Source organism: Vanessa cardui (assembly GCF_905220365.1).
Source record: "Vanessa cardui chromosome W unlocalized genomic scaffold, ilVanCard2.1 SUPER_W_unloc_1, whole genome shotgun sequence".
Classification (NCBI taxonomy): domain Eukaryota; kingdom Metazoa; phylum Arthropoda; class Insecta; order Lepidoptera; family Nymphalidae; genus Vanessa; species Vanessa cardui.
The window spans coordinates 1-20,000 of NW_025896130.1; the positions used below are offsets into that span (position 1 = coordinate 1).

Consider the following 20,000-nt stretch of genomic DNA (forward strand, 5'->3'; position numbering starts at 1 on the left):
TAACCTAAACCTAACTAACCTAACCTAACTAACCTAAACTAACTAACCCTACCTAACCTAAACCTAAACTAACTAATACTAACCTAACCATAAACCTAACTAACCAAACCAATCTACAACCTAACTAAACCGTAACCTAACTAACTCTAACTAACCTAACCTAACCTAACCAACTAACTAACCTAAACCTACTAACCTAACCTAACCTAACCCTAACCTAAACCTAACCTAACCTAACCTAACCTAACCTAACCTAACCTAACCTAACCTAACCTAACCTAACCTAACCTACCTAACCTAACCTAACCTAACCTAACTAACCTAACCTAACCTAACCTAACCTAACCTAACCTAACCTAACCTAACCAAACTAACCTAACCTAACCTAACCTAACCTAACCTAACCTAACTAACCTAACCTAACACTAACCTAACTAACCTAACCTAACCTAACCTAACCTAACTAACCTAACCTAACCTAACCTAACCTAAACCTAACCTAACCTAACCTAACCTAACCTAACCTAACACCTAACCTAACCTAACCTAACCTAAACCTAACCTAACCTACCTAAACCTAACCTAACCTAACCTAACCTAACCTAACCTAACCTAACCTAACCTAACCTACCTAACCTAACCTAACCTAACCTAACCTAACCTAACCTAACCTAACCTAACCAACCTAACCTAAACCTAACCTAACCTAACCTAACCTAACTAACCTAACCCTAACCTAACCTAACCTAACCTAACCTAACCTAACCTACCTAACCTAACCTAACCTAACCTAACCTAACCTAACCCTAACCTAACACTAACCTAACCTAACCTAACCTAACCTACCTAACCTAACTAACCTAACCTAACCTAACAACCTAACCTAACCTAACCTAACCTAACCTAACCTAACCTAACCTAACCTAACCTAACCTAACCTAACCTAACCTAACCTAACCTAACCTACCTAACCTAACCTAACCTAACCTAACCTAACCTAACCTAACCTAACCTAACCTAACCTAACCTAACCTAACCTAACCTAACCTAACCTACCTAACCCTACCCCCTAACCTAACCTAACCTAACCTAACCTACCTAACCTAACCTAACCTAACCTAACCTAACCTAACCTAACCTAACCTAACCTAACCTAACCTAACCTAACCTAACCTAACCTAACCTAACCTAACCTAACCTAACCTAACCTAACCTAACCTAACCTAACCTAACCTAACCTACCTAACCTAACCTAACCTAACCTAACCTAACCTAACCTAACCTAACCTAACCTAACCCTACCTAACCTAACCTAACCTAACCACCTAACCTAACCTAACCTAACCTAACCTAACCTAACCTAACCTAACATAACCTAACCTAACCTAACCTAACCTAACCTAACCTAACCTAACCTAACCCCTAACCTAACCTAACCTAACCTAACCTAACCTAACCTAACCTAACCTAACCTAACCTAACCTAACCTAACCTACCTAACCCCTAACCTAACCTAACCTAAACCTAACCTAACCTAACCTAACCTAACTAACCTAACCTAACCTACTAACCTAACCTAACTAACCTAACCTAACCTAAACCAAACCTAACCTAACCTAACTAACCTAACCTAACCTAACCTAACCTAACCTAACCTAACCTAACCTAACCTAACCTAACCTAACCTAACCTAACCTAACCTAACCTAACCTAACCTAAACCTACCTAACCTAACCTAACCTAACCTAACCTAACCAGTCTCCCCCCGTCCGCCAGTCGAAGAGAACGCGTCAAATAGCTCGCTCCGCAGCCGAGAAACGCAAATTTAATGTTTTAAAATTCGAAAAAGTGGTATCAAGTGCCCCGATTTGATGAAATTGGTCTCAGAAGCTTAGTTTAGTGCAGTGCAAACAGTTGTGAAAGAGCCGTTCCCCTGGGATTTCGTCTTCACCCTTAAAAGGGCAAAAATCCGGAAATAAAGGTAAATTTACAACTGTTTTTTAAATACGCTGCCAAAACTAAAGCGACGAGGTACCCTTTTTAATATATTATTAGAAAGGCCTCAGCCGTCCGCTTCATTTGAGACCAATTTTGGATTTTTATCCCCTAAATTGGCCGTGGAAAAGGCGTAAAAACTATTTTAGGGCGTGGTCGGAAAACAAAAACCCGTGCACCCGGAATAAAAATTTTTGCATCAAAGTGTAGAGTATTAAAGCACCAACCCATTCGTGCCTTCCAAATTTAAATCGGTCAAAATCTCATCGAGATACAGGCAAAAAACAAATAACATTAAAAATCGTAAATTTCAAAATTAATTTAAAAATCAATATTATCGACGACCCCTAGTTTAATTTATTAAACTAGCTTAGTACTCATCTGAACTACATATATTCCAAATTTCAAAAATTTCTGTCGACTAGTTTATTTTTAAAACAACTTTTAGTGAAAATTCAATTCTACATAGCGAGGCACCTAATTCAGGCCCTCGTAGTGATTCCAGGTGTTTAATACAATAAATTACAGTGGACTGAACAAAATTTTGATTTCCAAAATTTTGAATAACGACCGGTTTAGTGGTTTTAGGGAAAAACCCTTATCCCGGTTTTCCCGGAGGACATAAACCGCGTCATAAACATCTTGACTAAAAGACGACTCCGTTGAAGCCGGGAAACACTAAATCGAATAATTAGGTCAATAGGATTTCATATTTTAAAAGTTTTAATATAATAAAAATCTTAAACAAAACATATTCAGTCACAATTCTTATCTTCAATCTCTGACTCGAAGCGGGCAATTTTTTGCTAGCTTTGTTCTTATCTTGTTTACCGGCGTTGCTAATTACTCGTCCGCTCGCTAGGGTTCTTGCCGCGACTACGCTTATCGAAATTACTATTTAAACTTAATGTTGTGAAAATTTTATTTTAGACTTATTGGAATTATTACAAATTAAAAACATAATATAAAAAGAAATTTATAAATTAATAATAAATATTAAATCTGTGAATAACAATAATAAAAATTTTTAGATTATTTTAATTTAATGAACAATCGTGTTGAGCGACTTTGTTAATATTTATAATTTAACAAAAAACATTTTATGCTTACCTAAAAACGAATTTACAAACATAAATACATACAGACTTATTAAAACTGATATCGTAAATGTTTATATTGACTTGAAGCGGTCTGTTTTTTGCTCGCATTAGTGTCCCATTGTGTTGAGCGGCATTATCTTTTCTGAGGAATTTATGACGCTTATCGCATTGTTGTCGTCAAGCAAAACATTCTATTACAACTTAAATATAAATTGTAATAAATATACTTAAAATTCTAACATAAAATCAAAATTTGGTAATATGTTCTAAACAGACCTGGGTACCTTTACATACCCTAATTAGTACAATAATTTGACCTTGTTTTGACTTGGCTTCTTCAAGAATTACAAAAATAGTAATACATAATTCAAATTGTAATTCTTATCTACGATCTCGGTGGCTTGTGGAACATTCCTTACCGCGTCGCTATTGTCCTCGTTAATAGTTTATCAAAATACTTATATATTCATATCTAAATTATATATTCATCACTTTTATACATATATACAAAATAAAGTGTTGGACGGCGTTGCGTGTTGGTAGGGTGTCGCCACCGGTTCAGGTAGTCATATTTTTAGGACTCTGTTGTCTCGGTTGTTGTTGACTGTATTCTTTGAATATATTCGTTCATTATCTTAGATTTCACATCTAAAATAGATTAAACCGAGACAAGAAACGGCAAGTTCGGCAAGAGACGGGCGAGGAAGACATTTTAAATATTTTTTATCACAGACCAGGGCACTTTACATGCCCTAAACTTATATAGAAACGAAACCTAATTATAGACAAGAAAGGAGCTATATACACCCTTTCTAATCCCTTATGTTTTAATTCATTTAATTTATTTATTTTATTTCCTTCAATATAACTAAGGAGCAATATACACTCCCGATAATAAGTATTTTATTGCATCGACTGAGAGCAGAAAAAGATTTTTGGTCAAAAATCTTGGCATGCTCTCTGTTAAAGGGCTTATTTATATTATTCTATATAATATTTAATCACGTAATTATCCGAATATATATTATAACCAAGACAATTTAGAAACATAAATATAAACAATTAAAACGACATCTAGTGTCGTGTTATGGCACTAGAATTATATTTAACAAGCTAATAAATATCCAACTTTTAAATTGTAATTTCTATTATAGCTATTGTATTCTGTTTAAATTGTATCATAGAGACTAATTCAATAAATAACATTAAACATAAATATTAAAAATTAAGAAATATAACTGTAAGTGTCTTGAAATTAATAAACACGACCTCTGGTGTTGCTATTCGGTACCATTGGTTTTAGTAAAAACTGTGTGATTGCTTAGCTTAAGTAATTGCTGTTGACTAAAATCTAAAGTATAATATATTTAAACAATTGTTGAGTTTAATACTGAAACCATAATTACAAGTATATTATAACCAAGACAATTTAGAATTTTAAATATAAATAATTAATAACGACATCTAGTGTCGTGTTATTGCACTAGAATTGTATCTAACGAGCTAATAATTATCTAAACTTTAATTTGTAACTTCTATTATAGCTATTCATTCTTGTTTAAATTGTATCACAGAGACTAAATTAATAAATAATATTAAACATAAATATTAAGAAATATAACTAAGTGTCTTGAAATCAATAAACACGACCTCTGGTGTTGCTATTCGATACCATTGGTTTTAGTAAAAACTGTGGAATTGCTAAGCTTAAGTAGTTACTGTTTACTAAAATCTAAATTATAATATAATTGAACAATTGTTGTGTTTAATACCGAAATCATAATTACAAGTAACAAGAATACTTAAAGCTAATTAATAAATTGTTAGTCACGTCTTGAGCCACTTTACAGCACAGGACCAAGAAACAATATTTCAATTATATCTCACACTATTATTTCTGTATTGTATACTGATTATTTAATTTAAAAAAAAAAAAAAAAAAAAAAAAAAAAAAAAAAAAAAAAAAAAAAAAAAAAAAAAAAAAAAAACATACATTTATACGACGCCTTGTATTGCAACGATACTTGCGCGTAGGACCGGAACCTACAATTTTCGAACTCAAGACCTGAAGCAAGTGAATACTTCGACATTAGTGAATACTAAGATAGATAAGATAACATATATTGTTATAACAACTAGTCATAAAAACTTGCATACCGGCTCTTTACACCGGTACGTTAATGTGTTCTGAAATCGTGACCGATCTTTTTATTCATTAAAACTACAATTATTTAAACTAAACTTACAATTTTAAACTATACAAATTTAACATAATTATTACTCATCATTTCAACTTTCAATAATCTAAATTATTGTTTACACTTTCAATTACTTTTAATATTTAAATCTAACACCATTTTAACATCTCAATATCTTGAAATTACAATATTTATACTTTTAAACAATTTTAAAAATATTTTGACTCTATTAATTATACATTTTAAAAATTCAATTTTAATTTTAAAACATCTAAATTACTCTAGTCATTTTATTACTTACTCTTAAGACATTTTAAAATTTAACATAGTTCCATCTTATACATTTTATCTACACTTGACTATAAACAATTTTAAAACATTTTAACAATTATTTATTTAACTAAATAAGACGCGTATACACTTTATACACGTTTACCCAGTCTATTGACAGGTGAACCTAGTTTAAGTTTTATCACTAGACGCAGCTCCCCCTAAAAATGTTCCATACCCCGGTTAAAGGGTCAAATATGGAACAGAGCCCCAGGATGGTCTCGACATCCTCGAAACATACGGAGACGGCAGGAACGTCCAGTACAAATGAAACCTCCCAAGTCAGAAAAAGCATAGGAGAATGGGAAACAAAAGGACCACACACGAAGAAGAGAGCCTCAACCGAAGTCATTAACATTTCGCCACCAGCGAAGGACAGAGAGCAGGTGAAATCCACCGACAGGGTGACCCAGGCCCGGATCTGGCTCCGGAAAGCGAAGACCCACCTTAGTGAGTCTCGCAATCTGAAGACAGATCTCAAGGCCGGGATCACAATGGCGTTGGATGAGATGTTCAAGTTGATGAAGGAAGAGGCAAACGATAAGACTAAAGGACAGCCAAAGAAAGATGGAACTTTCATAAAGGAAAAAAGCGATAAAGGGACCATGACCGAAGAGAAGGATGCAAATAACGACATAATTAGTATGTTGCAGTGGCAAAAACAAAAAATTGAAGAGACATTCGTTGAAATAGGAAAGGTAGCAACGGCCGTTACGACTCTGCAAAATGCCGCGTCTACACAGACGATGACATATGCAGAGGTAGCATCGGCACCTGCAACGACGAATTTGAGAAATAGGAAACCGGCAATACATTCCATCTTGATCGCACCCAAAAATGAAACAGACACCGGGGATCAAGTCCTGGAGAGAGTGCGTAAAGCAGTAAATGCTAAAGATGGCTGGATTACAATAGAAAAGGTAAGGAAAGTAAAAGACAGAAAGGTAATAGTGGGGTGCAAGACCATAGAAGATAGAAGCAAACTAAAGGAACGGCTGAGGTGTGTGGAAGAGCACATACACATAGAGGAGGTGAAAAACCAGGACCCTATGGTAATACTCAAGGACGTTCTCGCCATACACAGCGAAGAAGATATCCTCACGGCATTGAGGAATCAAAACAAAACAATCTTTAAAGACATCAACAAACAAGACGACAGAATGGTAATAAAATACCATAAAAAGGCGAGAAATCCACACACTCGGCACGTTGTGGTCAGGGTCTCTCCAGTCCTTCATCACAATATGATACAGACTGGTACAGTACATATTGATATCCAAAAAATAAGAGTAGCAGACCAATCCCCACTGGTACAATGCTCAATGTGCCTAGGTTATGGACATGGCAGGCGGTTCTGCAAGGAAACTGAGCCCAAGTGTTGTCACTGTGGTGGATCTCATTTCAAGGAAAAATGCTCGGAATGGATAGCCGGAGCATCACCACGCTGCACGAACTGTACCAGTGCTAAACTGGAGGACACTGAACACAACGCCTTCAGCGACCAGTGCCCAATACGGAGAAGGTGGGAGGCACTAGCAAGGGCGAAGATAGCCTATTGCTAAAGTGGTCCCCAGCCGTTCCAGGGTAGGCAACCTCACCAGAAAATACGCAGTCGCCCAAGCCAACCTCCAGCGCAAGGAACTGGCAACTAATGAACTCCTGATTGAGGCCAGTGATCAAAAAATCGCATTTGCGTTGGTCCAGGAGCCATATGTGGGCGGCGTAAGAAGAATGAAGGAATACCGTGGTGTAAGAGTCTTCCAGAGCGCAGTCGTAGGAGATGGGACTGTGAAGGCAGCCATAGTCGTCTTCGACGACGATCTGGATGTCATCCAGTGCCCGAAACTTACTAACAACAATATTGTTGTAGTAAGGATCCGAACCAGCGCCTGGGAAATCGTAGCGGTGTCCTTCTACTTCGAACCGGATCAGCCCATAGGGCCATACTTGGACCAAATAAAGAACATCAGAGAGGAGCTGGGCCCAAATAAACTACTGATAGGAGGAGACTGCAACGCAAAGAGCATCTGGTGGGGCAGCACCATAGAGGACCACAGGGGAGAAGAAATGTCCGGGACCCTGGAAGAGTCCGAATTACAGGTACTCAATGTAGGGAACACACCCACTTTTGACACTATACGGGGGAACAGAAGGTTCACCAGTATAGTGGACATAACCGCATGCTCACTTGACCTGCTGGAACTGATTGAAGATTGGAGGGTAGACCAAACCACCACCAGCTCCGACCACAATACTATTTTATTTAAAATCAAGCTAGAGAAAAGTAAGGGTATACAAATAGAAAGAACCACAAGGATTTACAACACAAAGAAAGCAAACTGGAACCTCTTTGTTGAAACATTAGTACAAATAAAAATAGAAAACCAAATTAGTATAACAAATATAAAAAACATTGACAACAAAGAGGACCTTAAAAACCTAATAAAAATGTATATGCAGGCAATAACGACAGCCTGTAACAAAAGTATACCCTTAAAGAACAACAAAATAGTACTTACCATCCCGTGGTGGAGCGATGAATTAGCCGAACTGAAGAAGACGGTGGTGAGATACAGACGCAGGATCAAGAATGCCGCGAAATCGCGAAGAGAGCATGTAGTCGAAGAGTACCTGAAAAAGAAAGAAGAATATGAGTGCGAAGCCAAGAAAGCCCAAATAAAAAGCTGGAAGAAATTTTGCGAAAAACAGGATAGGGAAGGAATATGGGATGGAATATATAGAATTATAAGGAAAACCACCAGGAGACAAGAAGACTTGACCCTAACCAAGGATGGAGCACACCTAACCCCCAAAGAGTCAGCTGACTTGCTAGCTGAGACTTTCTACCCCGAAGATCTCGCTAGCGTAGACAATGTCCACCATCGCCGCACCAGAGAGGCGGCAGAGCAAATAAACGACAGGCAGGATGCTGAGCATCACGACCCGCCGTTTATTATGCTCGAACTAAAGACCGCGATAGGAGGATTTAATCCGAAGAAGGCTCCAGGGGCGGATGGTTTCACCGCGGACATCTGTAGTCGAGCAATATACCAGGACCCGGACGCCTTCCTTGCCCTATACAATAAGTGCCTAGAATTAGGATACTTCCCGGACACCTGGAAGGAAGCCACAGTAGTGGCATTGAGAAAACCGGGCAAGGAAGATTACACGAACCCCAAAGCCTATAGACCTATAGGCCTGCTGCCCGTTTTGGGGAAGGTCCTGGAAAAGATGATGGTAGCAAGGATTAAATGGCAGCTCATACCGCGTTTCAGTACTCGCCAGTTCGGATTCATGCCCCAGAAGAGCACCGAAGACGCCCTCTATACCCTGATACACCATATCAAAGGGAAGATCAAGCTCAAAAAGCTGGTCACCCTGGTGTCGCTGGATATAGAGGGAGCCTTCGACAGCGCATGGTGGCCAGCAATCAGAATTCGTCTGGCTGAGGAAAAAGTACCGGTTAATATCAGGAGGCTACTGGATAGTTATCTCGACGATAGAAAAGTCAGGCTCAGATATGCAGGGGAAGAGACGGCTAGAGCCACAAATAAAGGATGTGTGCAAGGGTCAATAGGTGGCCCTATCCTGTGGAATCTTCTGTTGGACCCACTATTACACGCTATGGAGACAAAGAAATACTTCTGTCAAGCTTTTGCGGACGACATCGTCTTAGTTTTCGCGGAAGACACTGCTCTCGAAATCGAGAGGCAGGCTAACGATGCACTCAGCTTTGCTCACGAATGGGGTGTCGCAAACAAAATGAAATTCGCGCCGCACAAGACATGTGCGATGATTTTAACAAACAAGTTAAAATACGACACTCCACGTTTGAGCATGGCCGGGGTGTGCATTCAAACGTCAGACGAAATCAAAATCCTGGGGCTCACAATAGATCGAAAGCTCACTTTTAACACTCACGTCGCAAACATATGTGCAAAAGGCACTGACATATACAAAAGACTATCGAAAGCCGCAAGGGTCAGTTGGGGGTTACACCCTGAAATAATTAGGATAATTTACACGGCAGCGATAGAGCCTATAATAACTTACGCAGCAGCGGCGTGGGCACCTGCGGCGGGAAAACTTGGGGTCCAAAAACACTTAAACGCAGTTCAGAGAGGTTTCGCTCAGAAGCTTTGCAAATCTTATCGCACGGTCTCCCTGAACGCGGCACTGGTACTGGCCGGGATACTACCTCTAGACCTTAGAATACAGGAAGCAGCCGCACTGTACGAGGCACGAAGAGGGTCATCCCGATTAGTGCTGGGCGATCGAGAGACTGAGAGAGCGGTGGGATTTGCCGAGGCTCCTCATCCGGCACAGCAGATGGATCTGGAGATCCGAAGTCTTTCAGACCAGAACCAGGTAGACCAAAACAATGTGCAACAGGTGCGAATCTTCACCGACGGGAGCAAGATTGATGGCCGGGTCGGGGCGGCATTATCCTTATGGAATAATGAAGCCGAGATCAAGGCCGTCAAACTCAGCCTACCCGCGTATTGCACAGTCTACCAGGCGGAACTCCTGGCCATCTGCAGAGCCACGAGCGAAATCCTCAGGAACAGTGGAGGTTCCTTTGGTCTTTACAGTGACTCTAGAGCAGCGCTGGAGACTGTGACGGGCCAGTGGAACCTCCACCCATTAGCGGTGGAAACAAGAAGGAACCTGTATGAGGCTCTAAGGCAGTGCAAAACTGTGTCTTTGTTCTGGGTTAAGGCCCATGCAGGCCTTCTTGGGAACGAGCGCGCGGACTGCCTGGCGAAGGAGGCAGCGCTCTCGAGCCGGAGAAAGCCGGACTACGACCAGGTTCCGGTTTCATTCGTCAAGAGGAACATTCGTGAGAAGACTCTTGATGAATGGAACCGGCGATACCAGTCGGGAGGAACGGCTTCCGTAACTAGAGCGTTCTTTCCGGACGCGGCAAAGGCGCACAAAATCATTCGGAAAATCCAACCCCAAGGCTACCTGACGCAGATGCTCACGGGACATGGTGGATTCTCCGAATACCTGAACCGGTTCAAGTGTAAGGAGAATCCATCATGTATTTGCGATCCACAATCAGTGGAATCGTCGCTGCATTGCATGCTGGAGTGCCCAATACACTGCACCGATAGACACAATTTCGAACAAAAGACGGGGGTGAAATTGGAAAAAAGTAGCCTACCGGAATTAATAGGAAATAAGAAATTCGGTGACGATTTTAAAAATTTTTGCACAAAAATATGCGAAATTTTAAACAAAAGAAATGCAAACTAATAATAAATTGTATAGTATTTAGTTTTATTGAAATTGTATAGAATATAAAATGTTTTAATGTATTAGATGTAGTTATAAGTTTTAAATGTAAATTAAGTAAATGTAAATAAAGTCCCTGAATTAATATCAGGGGAAAGGGTGGAAAAATGAGCGTATAACTTGATTTGGTGACAAACGGGGTTTTTAGCCGGTAGGAGTCCGGCACTGCCTGGGCTTTCCATTCCCAGGCGTCCATGAGGGATTTTCCCCGTTTGTATTAACGTAGCTGTAGAGTAGAATAAGAGGGAGCATAAAACAAAAAAAAAAAAAAAAAAAAAACCTAACCTAACCTAACCTAACCTAACCTAACCTAACCTAACCTAACCTAACCTAACCTAACCTAACCTAACCTAACCTAACCTAACCTAACCTAACCTAACCTAACCTAACCTAACCTAACCTAACCTAACCTAACCTAACCTAACCTAACCTAACCTAACCTAACCTAACCTAACCTAACCTAACCTAACCTAACCTAACCTAACCTAACCTAACCTAACCTAACCTAACCTAACCTAACCTAACCTAACCTAACCTAACCTAACCTAACCTAACCTAACCTAACCTAACCTAACCTAACCTAACCTAACCTAACCTAACCTAACCTAACCTAACCTAACCTAACCTAACCTAACCTAACCTAACCTAACCTAACCTAACCTAACCTAACCTAACCTAACCTAACCTAACCTAACCTAACCTAACCTAACCTAACCTAACCTAACCTAACCTAACCTAACCTAACCTAACCTAACCTAACCTAACCTAACCTAACCTAACCTAACCTAACCTAACCTAACCTAACCTAACCTAACCTAACCTAACCTAACCTAACCTAACCTAACCTAACCTAACCTAACCTAACCTAACCTAACCTAACCTAACCTAACCTAACCTAACCTAACCTAACCTAACCTAACCTAACCTAACCTAACCTAACCTAACCTAACCTAACCTAACCTAACCTAACCTAACCTAACCTAACCTAACCTAACCTAACCTAACCTAACCTAACCTAACCTAACCTAACCTAACCTAACCTAACCTAACCTAACCTAACCTAACCTAACCTAACCTAACCTAACCTAACCTAACCTAACCTAACCTAACCTAACCTAACCTAACCTAACCTAACCTAACCTAACCTAACCTAACCTAACCTAACCTAACCTAACCTAACCTAACCTAACCTAACCTAACCTAACCTAACCTAACCTAACCTAACCTAACCTAACCTAACCTAACCTAACCTAACCTAACCTAACCTAACCTAACCTAACCTAACCTAACCTAACCTAACCTAACCTAACCTAACCTAACCTAACCTAACCTAACCTAACCTAACCTAACCTAACCTAACCTAACCTAACCTAACCTAACCTAACCTAACCTAACCTAACCTAACCTAACCTAACCTAACCTAACCTAACCTAACCTAACCTAACCTAACCTAACCTAACCTAACCTAACCTAACCTAACCTAACCTAACCTAACCTAACCTAACCTAACCTAACCTAACCTAACCTAACCTAACCTAACCTAACCTAACCTAACCTAACCTAACCTAACCTAACCTAACCTAACCTAACCTAACCTAACCTAACCTAACCTAACCTAACCTAACCTAACCTAACCTAACCTAACCTAACCCACTTACCGTCAATACCGCGTGAAATTAACATCTAGCTCCGCGAAAAAATTCATTAAAATTAGTTTTTTGAGTGTTGTGCCCTTAAAAGTGAGTGAACAGTGTTATTTAGTGCCTGATAAACCCGGGAAAGTGTTGGCAAGAAAAAATTCCCAAAGGATTTCAAGGGAGACGGCATCAAAGCTCCAGAAGGAATACCCTTTGAAGGACAAGTGTCTGATTCAAACCGACTACACCATCTAAAAGTCGCTGTCCTGTTCTATAAATCACTTTTTAGAGCAGGAAAATCAGACCCAAAATCAGGGAGTTACAATCAAACCAATTCCACTCAATCCTCATACTAATAGTGGACAGCCGACCTGTGTGACGTCAAAGCAAACTCGCGTCGAAGCTGAGACCGACGTCACTCGGAATTCGCCGCTAGCCAGCGGACACTTCGAACCATAGCTGAAGCCTTCGGAGACTGCCTCGAGACTTCGCCCTACGAGTACTGGCTCCGCATCAGACCGGTAAGATACAACTGAGGGATCTCCTAACCTAAAGGTCACAGCATAGCCAAGATTAGGCTACTTCTGATCGAGAGCAAAAGATCTTGCCACTTAACCCGTAACCCCAAACCCAACCCACCCTTAGCAACTACCCCTAAACCCGACCAAAAAAAAAAAAAAAATTTTTTTTTGGAAAATTCTGTATCGTGTGAAGCAGTAGACACCGCTCAATTTCATTACCCACCCCTAGGCTCTTGAGGATAATAACTACCCCTAAGTCGCCATCCCTGAAAATTACTTTTCTTGAAAATTTTTAACACCGGATCTATCCATATTAGATAAAAATAATTTTTCGGCAAATCGACCCCCCCCCGCCAACCACCCTCAGTAGCCCCCTCAACGTATCTCAGTAACGGTTGGATCCAGAAGAACGTGCGAGGACTCAATCAAAAGGGCAACACAAGACCTACATTTTGGCCCTGGCAGTATCCCGATTTTTGAAGCAGGAACGCCGGGAAGAACAGGAACAAACGCCCGCACCCACTAACAACATCCACGTGAGTCTGGAATCATAGCAGCAACTATCCTCAGCTGCAATCAGACCGCACACATCCCCTCGGTTAAAAAGATCACCAGGGAAGATCACTACTCAGAAGACTACGACAGCAGCTGAACACCGCGCACCATCACCTTCGCCGCTGCAAAAAAAAAAAAACGGTACAGTCCATTAATTGTTATATATATATTTTTTTTAATCTAGTTTTAACTAACCATAGCTGGACACATATTAATAGCCAGGGTTACCCTACCTCCTATATTATTTAATTTCTGTAACCCAATTGCTAATAAGTAAGTAAATAAATAAATAATAATAAAAATAAAATAAAATAAAAATAACTAAATAAACAAAACATATAAGTAAAATGGAAAATAAAAATGACACTACCCTAATGACCTCGGCCCCGGTTGGAAAGCCAACACCACAAGGGACCGAGGATCGATGCGTATCTCCCGACGAAGTTAAGATAATACCAAGTACATCGCCAACCACGCACCTAACTGCAGACGAGGAATTAAGACAAGGCTCTTCACAGGAAAAAGATAGAGAAACGCCCGAACATAAAACTATTAAAAAACATACGCGGACAGGACCTGGACTCAGCAAAGTCTCAGTCCTCATTAAGAAGAGGAAAGCAGCCACAAAAACGAGCCCACCCAAGGGCCCTCTAGAACTGGGGCGAACTTGGGCCCAGGCGATGTCCGCACAAAAGAAAACCAAAACAGGAGGCCTTAGGAGGCTAGCTTTGACCAGAACGGCCCAAACAACGGCCAGACAAATCAACATGGACGACGCAAGGCGATTGGCCGAAGTCTCCGTGTTGGACAAAACGCTGGAGGAGACCCAATCCAAACTATCGGAACAATCCGTGGATCTGGACACTCGAAAGCCTACCTCACCACCCACCCGCACCTTCCCAAAAGTAGATCACTACTCGATAGTGATCTCAAATACCCCAACAACAAGGGAAACATCCCCGGGATCCGGGAGGGAAGAGGAATCCGAGGCCAACTGGACGGATGTGGAGAGCCGGACACCGGAGAGGCGACTGAGCATACTCCCACCAATGGGGTCGCACACGGGAGTATGCAAAGACCTCGCAACGGAGAAAGCCCGGGAATTTCTCCAAACGGGGAAAGACGCCCTGGAGAGCTCGACAAATCTCAAGAAAGAACTGAGAGCAACGGCTGTAGAATCCCTCAGTAATCTTTACGAACTGGTGCTCTCATTAGCCGACTCTAGGAACAGGCACCGCTTGAACCTGGAGTTGGAAAGAACAAGAGCAGCCAGAGAGATGGTTCGGATAGAGAGGGCACACTCCAAAACACTGGAGGAGCTTAAACTCGGCCATAACGAACGCATGAGGGAGATTATTGACTCCCTTGGAGGATCTCACAGCTCGATTATGGAGGTGCAGAGCTGGCTTAACTATGAACTGGACGGTGTAGTTAAAAAATCAGTAAAAACCGTCCAGATGGAAACAGAAATAAACAAAGAAAGGACTAAAAAGACCGCCAGCAAACCCAGGCGTCCCCCCACGAGAAGGACTCGGACTAATAGAAAATCCGTAGTCACAGACCTAAAGACGGCTATCAAAGACCTCACTCGCACAGTCGCATCACTGGTGACCGACATCCACTACATCAAACAAGACCTGACTGGGATGGGTGCCAGACACAACATATTAGAACATAGCCAAATCCTCGACGAAGAGCCCAAGAGGCGGGAAGAGCCAAGCTATGAGGAAATCAAGAACGAGCTCAAGGCAATGAGGGCGGAAACGGAGAGAATGCTGTCTGACGTCCTCAAAGCCAAACCCGTCTCAAGGGAAGAGATTGGGGAGGAAATAAAAGGAGCAACGGCAGTCATCATTAATAAGGCAAACCAAATACTCGAGGAGGTGGTAGAGGTAAAAGAAACTACCATCACAAATATGACCACTAACTCGACCACCACCACAGGGCTTGGCACGGAATTGGCCATGGCAGACACGGCTGCTCGGATTCAAGGCTATCTGAATCCAATAAGAGCTGACGTGGCGGAAATGGCCTCTGCGTCCAAAGTGTTAAATAAAACAATGGAGTGGTATAACTCCTCTCTAAAAAAGGGAAACAAACACAGCAACACGATACCTACCTTGGAGCCTGGCAGATCCTACGCCTCGGTGGTAAAGACAACACCACAAAATCAACCCAGCCACACGATTATAATCTCCAGCATTGATCCCAATAACACAGGGAACAACGTGCTGGAAGATGTCACAAAGGCTCTAGACTTCAAAAACACCGGCCTAAAAGTGGATAGGGTCAGGAAGGCTAGGAACAGCAAGGTCTTGCTGAGCTGTCATGAAAAGGAGGACATAATTAAAATAAAAAACCAAATAAATAAAAACCAGAACCTAAAAGCACACGAGCCAAAGCCCCATAACCCCCTTATAAAAATAAGAAATGTCATGACCTACCTTAAGGATGATGAAATAATTGAACACATCAGGGCGCAGAACAGGAAACTGTTCCAAGATCTGCCTGGAGAAGATGCGCTGTTAAAAATACGCTACAGAAAAAGGACAAGAAACGCCTTACAGTGCCACATCATCCTTGAGGTAAGCCCACTGCTGCATAAGAGAATGTTGGACATAGGTTCTGTGCACATTGCCATTCAAAAAAGAGACGTGGAAGACCAGTCCCCACTAGTGCAGTGTGCCAAATGTCTAGGTTTCGGACACACAAAAACACTGTGCAAGGAGTCAAGCCAACACTGCAACTACTGCGGTGGAGCACACTCATGGCAGGAGTGCCGAACCAGACAGGAAGACAGGCCACCGACATGCAAAAACTGCAAAGAAGCAAAACAATCAGACATATTCCCACATGTGGCATTCAGCGAGGATTGCCCTCAAAAACAAATGTGGGATAGATTAGCGCGTTCCAAAATAAGATACTGCTAAAGGCAGCCACGACATAAGGGTCCCCAAAACAACATTCGACGTAAGAAGTAGGACGAGGCTGAGGTTCATCCAATGTAACCTTCAGCGTTCCAAGCAAGCCATGGCTGAGCTTCTAAAGATTCACGAAGATCAGGGATTGTCAGTGGCACTAGTGCAGGAGCCTTATACGGGCACCAGCGGCAGTGTCAAGCAATACCCCGGCACTAAAGTAATCCAGTGCACCCACAACATCAACAGAAGCAACCCAGTAAAGGCAGCGATAATTGTCTTCGGTGACCAGTTTAGGATAATACAGGATCCCCAACTGGTGACAGAAACCGAATCGGCTGTCATACTGGAGGCCGGAAACTTCAGACTTGGAGTAATCTCGGTATACTTCGATGGGAACGTCGACATAGGACCCTACACACAAAGAATAAAAACAACAGCAAACGCGCTAATCACACCCAACATCATAATAGCCGGAGATGTCAATGCCTGGAGCTACTGGTGGGGCAGCGTCTCCGAAGACCAAAGAGGGGCGGAATACTACGCCTTTCTTAACGAAATGGACTATCACGTACTCAACTCCGGAAACACTCCCACCTTCGAGGTCTGGCGAGGCGGTAAGCTGTGCTCTAGCATAGTGGACGTCACTGCCTGCAGTACCTCACTGCTAGGAAAAATAAAAGATTGGAAAGTGGATAGGACGCTGATCACATCCGACCACAATGCCATCACTTACACTCTGGAACTTGGAACAAAACTAGAACCAGTAGTAGCACCAACAACCAGAGTGTATAACACTAAAAAAGCCAACTGGTCAGCGTTCAAGGAAACATTCCTGACTTCCTTAGCAAGTAAGAATATCACACCCGAAACAATCGGTGCGATCATGTCCGGAGAAGACATGGAGTCCATAATAGATGCCTACACAACATCCATTCGGGAAGCATGTGAAACTGCGATCCCGAAGTTAGGCAAAAGGCGTAAGGGAACCGTCCTTCCTTGGTGGACGGAGGAAACTGAACATCTAAAAAAAGACCTCATTAGAAAAAAAAGGAGGATCAGAAACGCTGCACCCCACCGGAGAAATCACGTAATAGCCGAATATAACGCAGCCAAGGAGCTTTACATCAATCATTCCTTGGATGCGCAAACCAAGAGCTGGAAGGAGTTTTGCACCAGACAGGACAAAGAGAGTATGTGGGACGGAATCTATCGTGTATTGAGGAGAACATCTGTTAGAAAAGAAGACCTACTGCTAAGAGGACCCGACGGCAAAACGCTAAATCCGAAGCAGTCAGCCGACCTCCTAGCAAAGACATTCTACCCCGAAGACGCGACTGAAACCGATACCCCGTACCATACACAACTACGCCGTCTGGTGGAAAACATTCCTAAAGAGTTGATAGGAGACCTAGGAGAAGATGACCCACCGTTTACCGGAGCTGAATTGGAGGCCGTACTGAAAGAACAAAACCCCAAGAAGGCACCGGGACCGGATGGGTTCACAGCCGACATCTGTGCCACGGCGATCCGATGTGCCCGGGAAGTGTTCCTAACGATAGCGAACAAATGCTTAGCTATCTCATACTTCCCTAAGCAATGGAAAGTCGCCCATGTAGTAATACTAAACAAACCGGGTAAAGATGATTACACCAGCCCAAAGTCCTACCGCCCTATAGGCCTGCTATCAGTGCTAGGGAAAACGGTAGAGAAATTATTTGTAAAAAGACTACAGTGGCACTTACTCCCAACACTCAACTCTAGGCAATACGGATTTCTGCCACAGCGTGGCACCGAGGACGCCCTCTATGATTTAATGAAACATATTGAAGCGGAAAGAGAAAGAGGTAACTCCGTTATCTTAGTATCACTGGACATAGAGGGGGCCTTCGATAACGCGTGGTGGCCGGCTCTAAAGAACCAACTCAGACTCAGACGCTGCCCTAAAAACTTATACCTGATGGTAAACTCATACCTCCAAAACCGGAAAATAATAGTCAATTACGCAGGAGAGAAGAGCGAAAGGGATACCACGAAGGGATGTGTACAGGGCTCTATAGCGGGCCCCACATTCTGGAACATCATACTGGATCCCCTCCTGCAAAGACTATCGGTCGAGGAGGTTTATTGTCAGGCCTTCGCAGACGACGGGGTCCTGGTCTTCTCTGGGAAGTCCCTTGCAGAGTTGGAAGATCGCATCTGCAAGGTGCTGGAGGTAACAGTCAAATGGGGGGAAGCCAATAAGCTAAATTTCGCAGCACACAAGACCCAGGCAATGCTACTAACAAAAAAGATAAAATACACCCCCCCACACTTAACAATGTCTGGTACCTCACTGGCACTCGTTGATGAGGTCAAACTCCTCGGCTTAACCATCGACAGGAGACTCAACTTCAACAAACACGTACAAAACGTCTGTACGAAAGCTACCAGCATTTACAAACAGCTGGCATGCGCAGCGAAGGTCTCCTGGGGACTGAACAGAGAGATCATCAGGACCATATATATAGCAGCCGTAGAACCAATCGTCACCTACGGGGCGTCTGCATGGGCAAAGGCGTCTGAACTTCAAAGTAATAGGAAGGCATTAGACACACTCCAGAGGGGATTCGCACAGAGGATCGGCAAGGCGTATCGTACAACATCTCTGAATGCGGTTCTGATCCTTGCCGGCATCCTCCCGCTGGACTTGAGAATTAGGGAAGTGGCGTCCCTCTACGAGGCTAAGAGGGGGATCTCCACCTTATACCTACCACCAAACCGCAAACTCGAGGGGATTGTTAAAGCTAGCGATCTACCACATCCAGCAACTCGACTCCATCTAGAGTACAACCTCCTCGAGGACATGACTGATGCCAACCAGGTGGCACTTAACATAACGGGCCCACAGATCTACACAGACGGAAGCAAGATCGAAGGAAAGGTGGTGGAAAAGACCAATGTCTACGTCTCACCAGGACTAGGTCTCCTACTGAACGGCAGCACTCGCAAAACATCAATGCGTCGTAAAATATATGACGCATTGCCATCAGTAACTGTGGAGGGTCAACCGTGTCGGATAGTGAGAAGGAACAACAAGACCATCGTGCTGTTCGCCACGGACGACGATACCACAGCTTTCCATAAGGCACACAAGGTGCTGGCGGCGTTGGGAGAGGCGGGCCTGGAGAGAGGATCAGATCCGAGAGTGATCAGTGTCGATGCAATGGTCGTAGCTTACCACAAGGGCGAAACCAAAGACCACCTTGGAGCTATACAAGCCTCGAACCACCATGAGGTTGTGGTATACGAAGACCGAGGTGAAGACCTCGGATTTCTTATGAAGCGCGACCAAGGCACGGACACCGCAGCTGCAAAACACGAGTCTAATCTAACCCAAACACAGAAAGCCAGTGGGTCGGAGAGACTGCAGCAAGCACTCAAGGAAACGAACCTCCAGTCGAAGCGG

General features: G+C 42.5%; 3 protein-coding genes across 3 annotated transcripts in view; all 3 read left to right on the forward strand.

Annotated features, from left to right (window-relative positions):
- Nucleotides 1–5,101: 5,101 nt before the first annotated feature.
- LOC124543464 lies at nucleotides 5,102–7,186 on the forward strand. Its single transcript, XM_047121688.1, has one exon. It carries the CDS (start codon nucleotides 5,791–5,793, stop codon nucleotides 7,183–7,185), a length of 1,395 nt encoding a protein of 464 aa, XP_046977644.1. The 5' UTR covers nucleotides 5,102–5,790; the 3' UTR covers nucleotide 7,186.
- Nucleotides 7,187–7,354: 168 nt separating this feature from the next.
- LOC124543465 lies at nucleotides 7,355–13,017 on the forward strand. Its single transcript, XM_047121689.1, has 3 exons — nucleotides 7,355–7,843; nucleotides 8,084–10,781; nucleotides 12,848–13,017. Exons 1-3 carry the CDS (start codon nucleotides 7,355–7,357, stop codon nucleotides 13,015–13,017), a joined length of 3,357 nt encoding a protein of 1,118 aa, XP_046977645.1.
- Nucleotides 13,018–16,664: 3,647 nt separating this feature from the next.
- The window catches only part of LOC124543461, a 4,938-nt gene continuing 1,602 nt past the window's right edge, over nucleotides 16,665–20,000 (forward strand). Inside the window, exon 1 of the mRNA XM_047121685.1 lies at nucleotides 16,665–20,000. This exon is cut by the window's right edge and continues 1,602 nt beyond it. Within this exon, the coding sequence (XP_046977641.1) occupies nucleotides 16,665–20,000 (3,336 nt within the window).

Coding starts and splice junctions, on each gene's coding strand:
- LOC124543465 (XM_047121689.1), top strand. CDS start 7,355: ATGAAGGAATACCGTGGTGTAAGAGTCTTCCAGAGCGCAGTCGTAGGA. Junction 7,844..8,083: donor AACTGATTGAAGATTGGAGG/GTAGACCAAACC, acceptor ATGTATATGCAG/GCAATAACGACAGCCTGTAA. Junction 10,782..12,847: donor GGGGGTGAAATTGGAAAAAA/GTAGCCTACCGG, acceptor ATCACTTTTTAG/AGCAGGAAAATCAGACCCAA.
- LOC124543464 (XM_047121688.1), top strand. CDS start 5,791: ATGTTCCATACCCCGGTTAAAGGGTCAAATATGGAACAGAGCCCCAGG.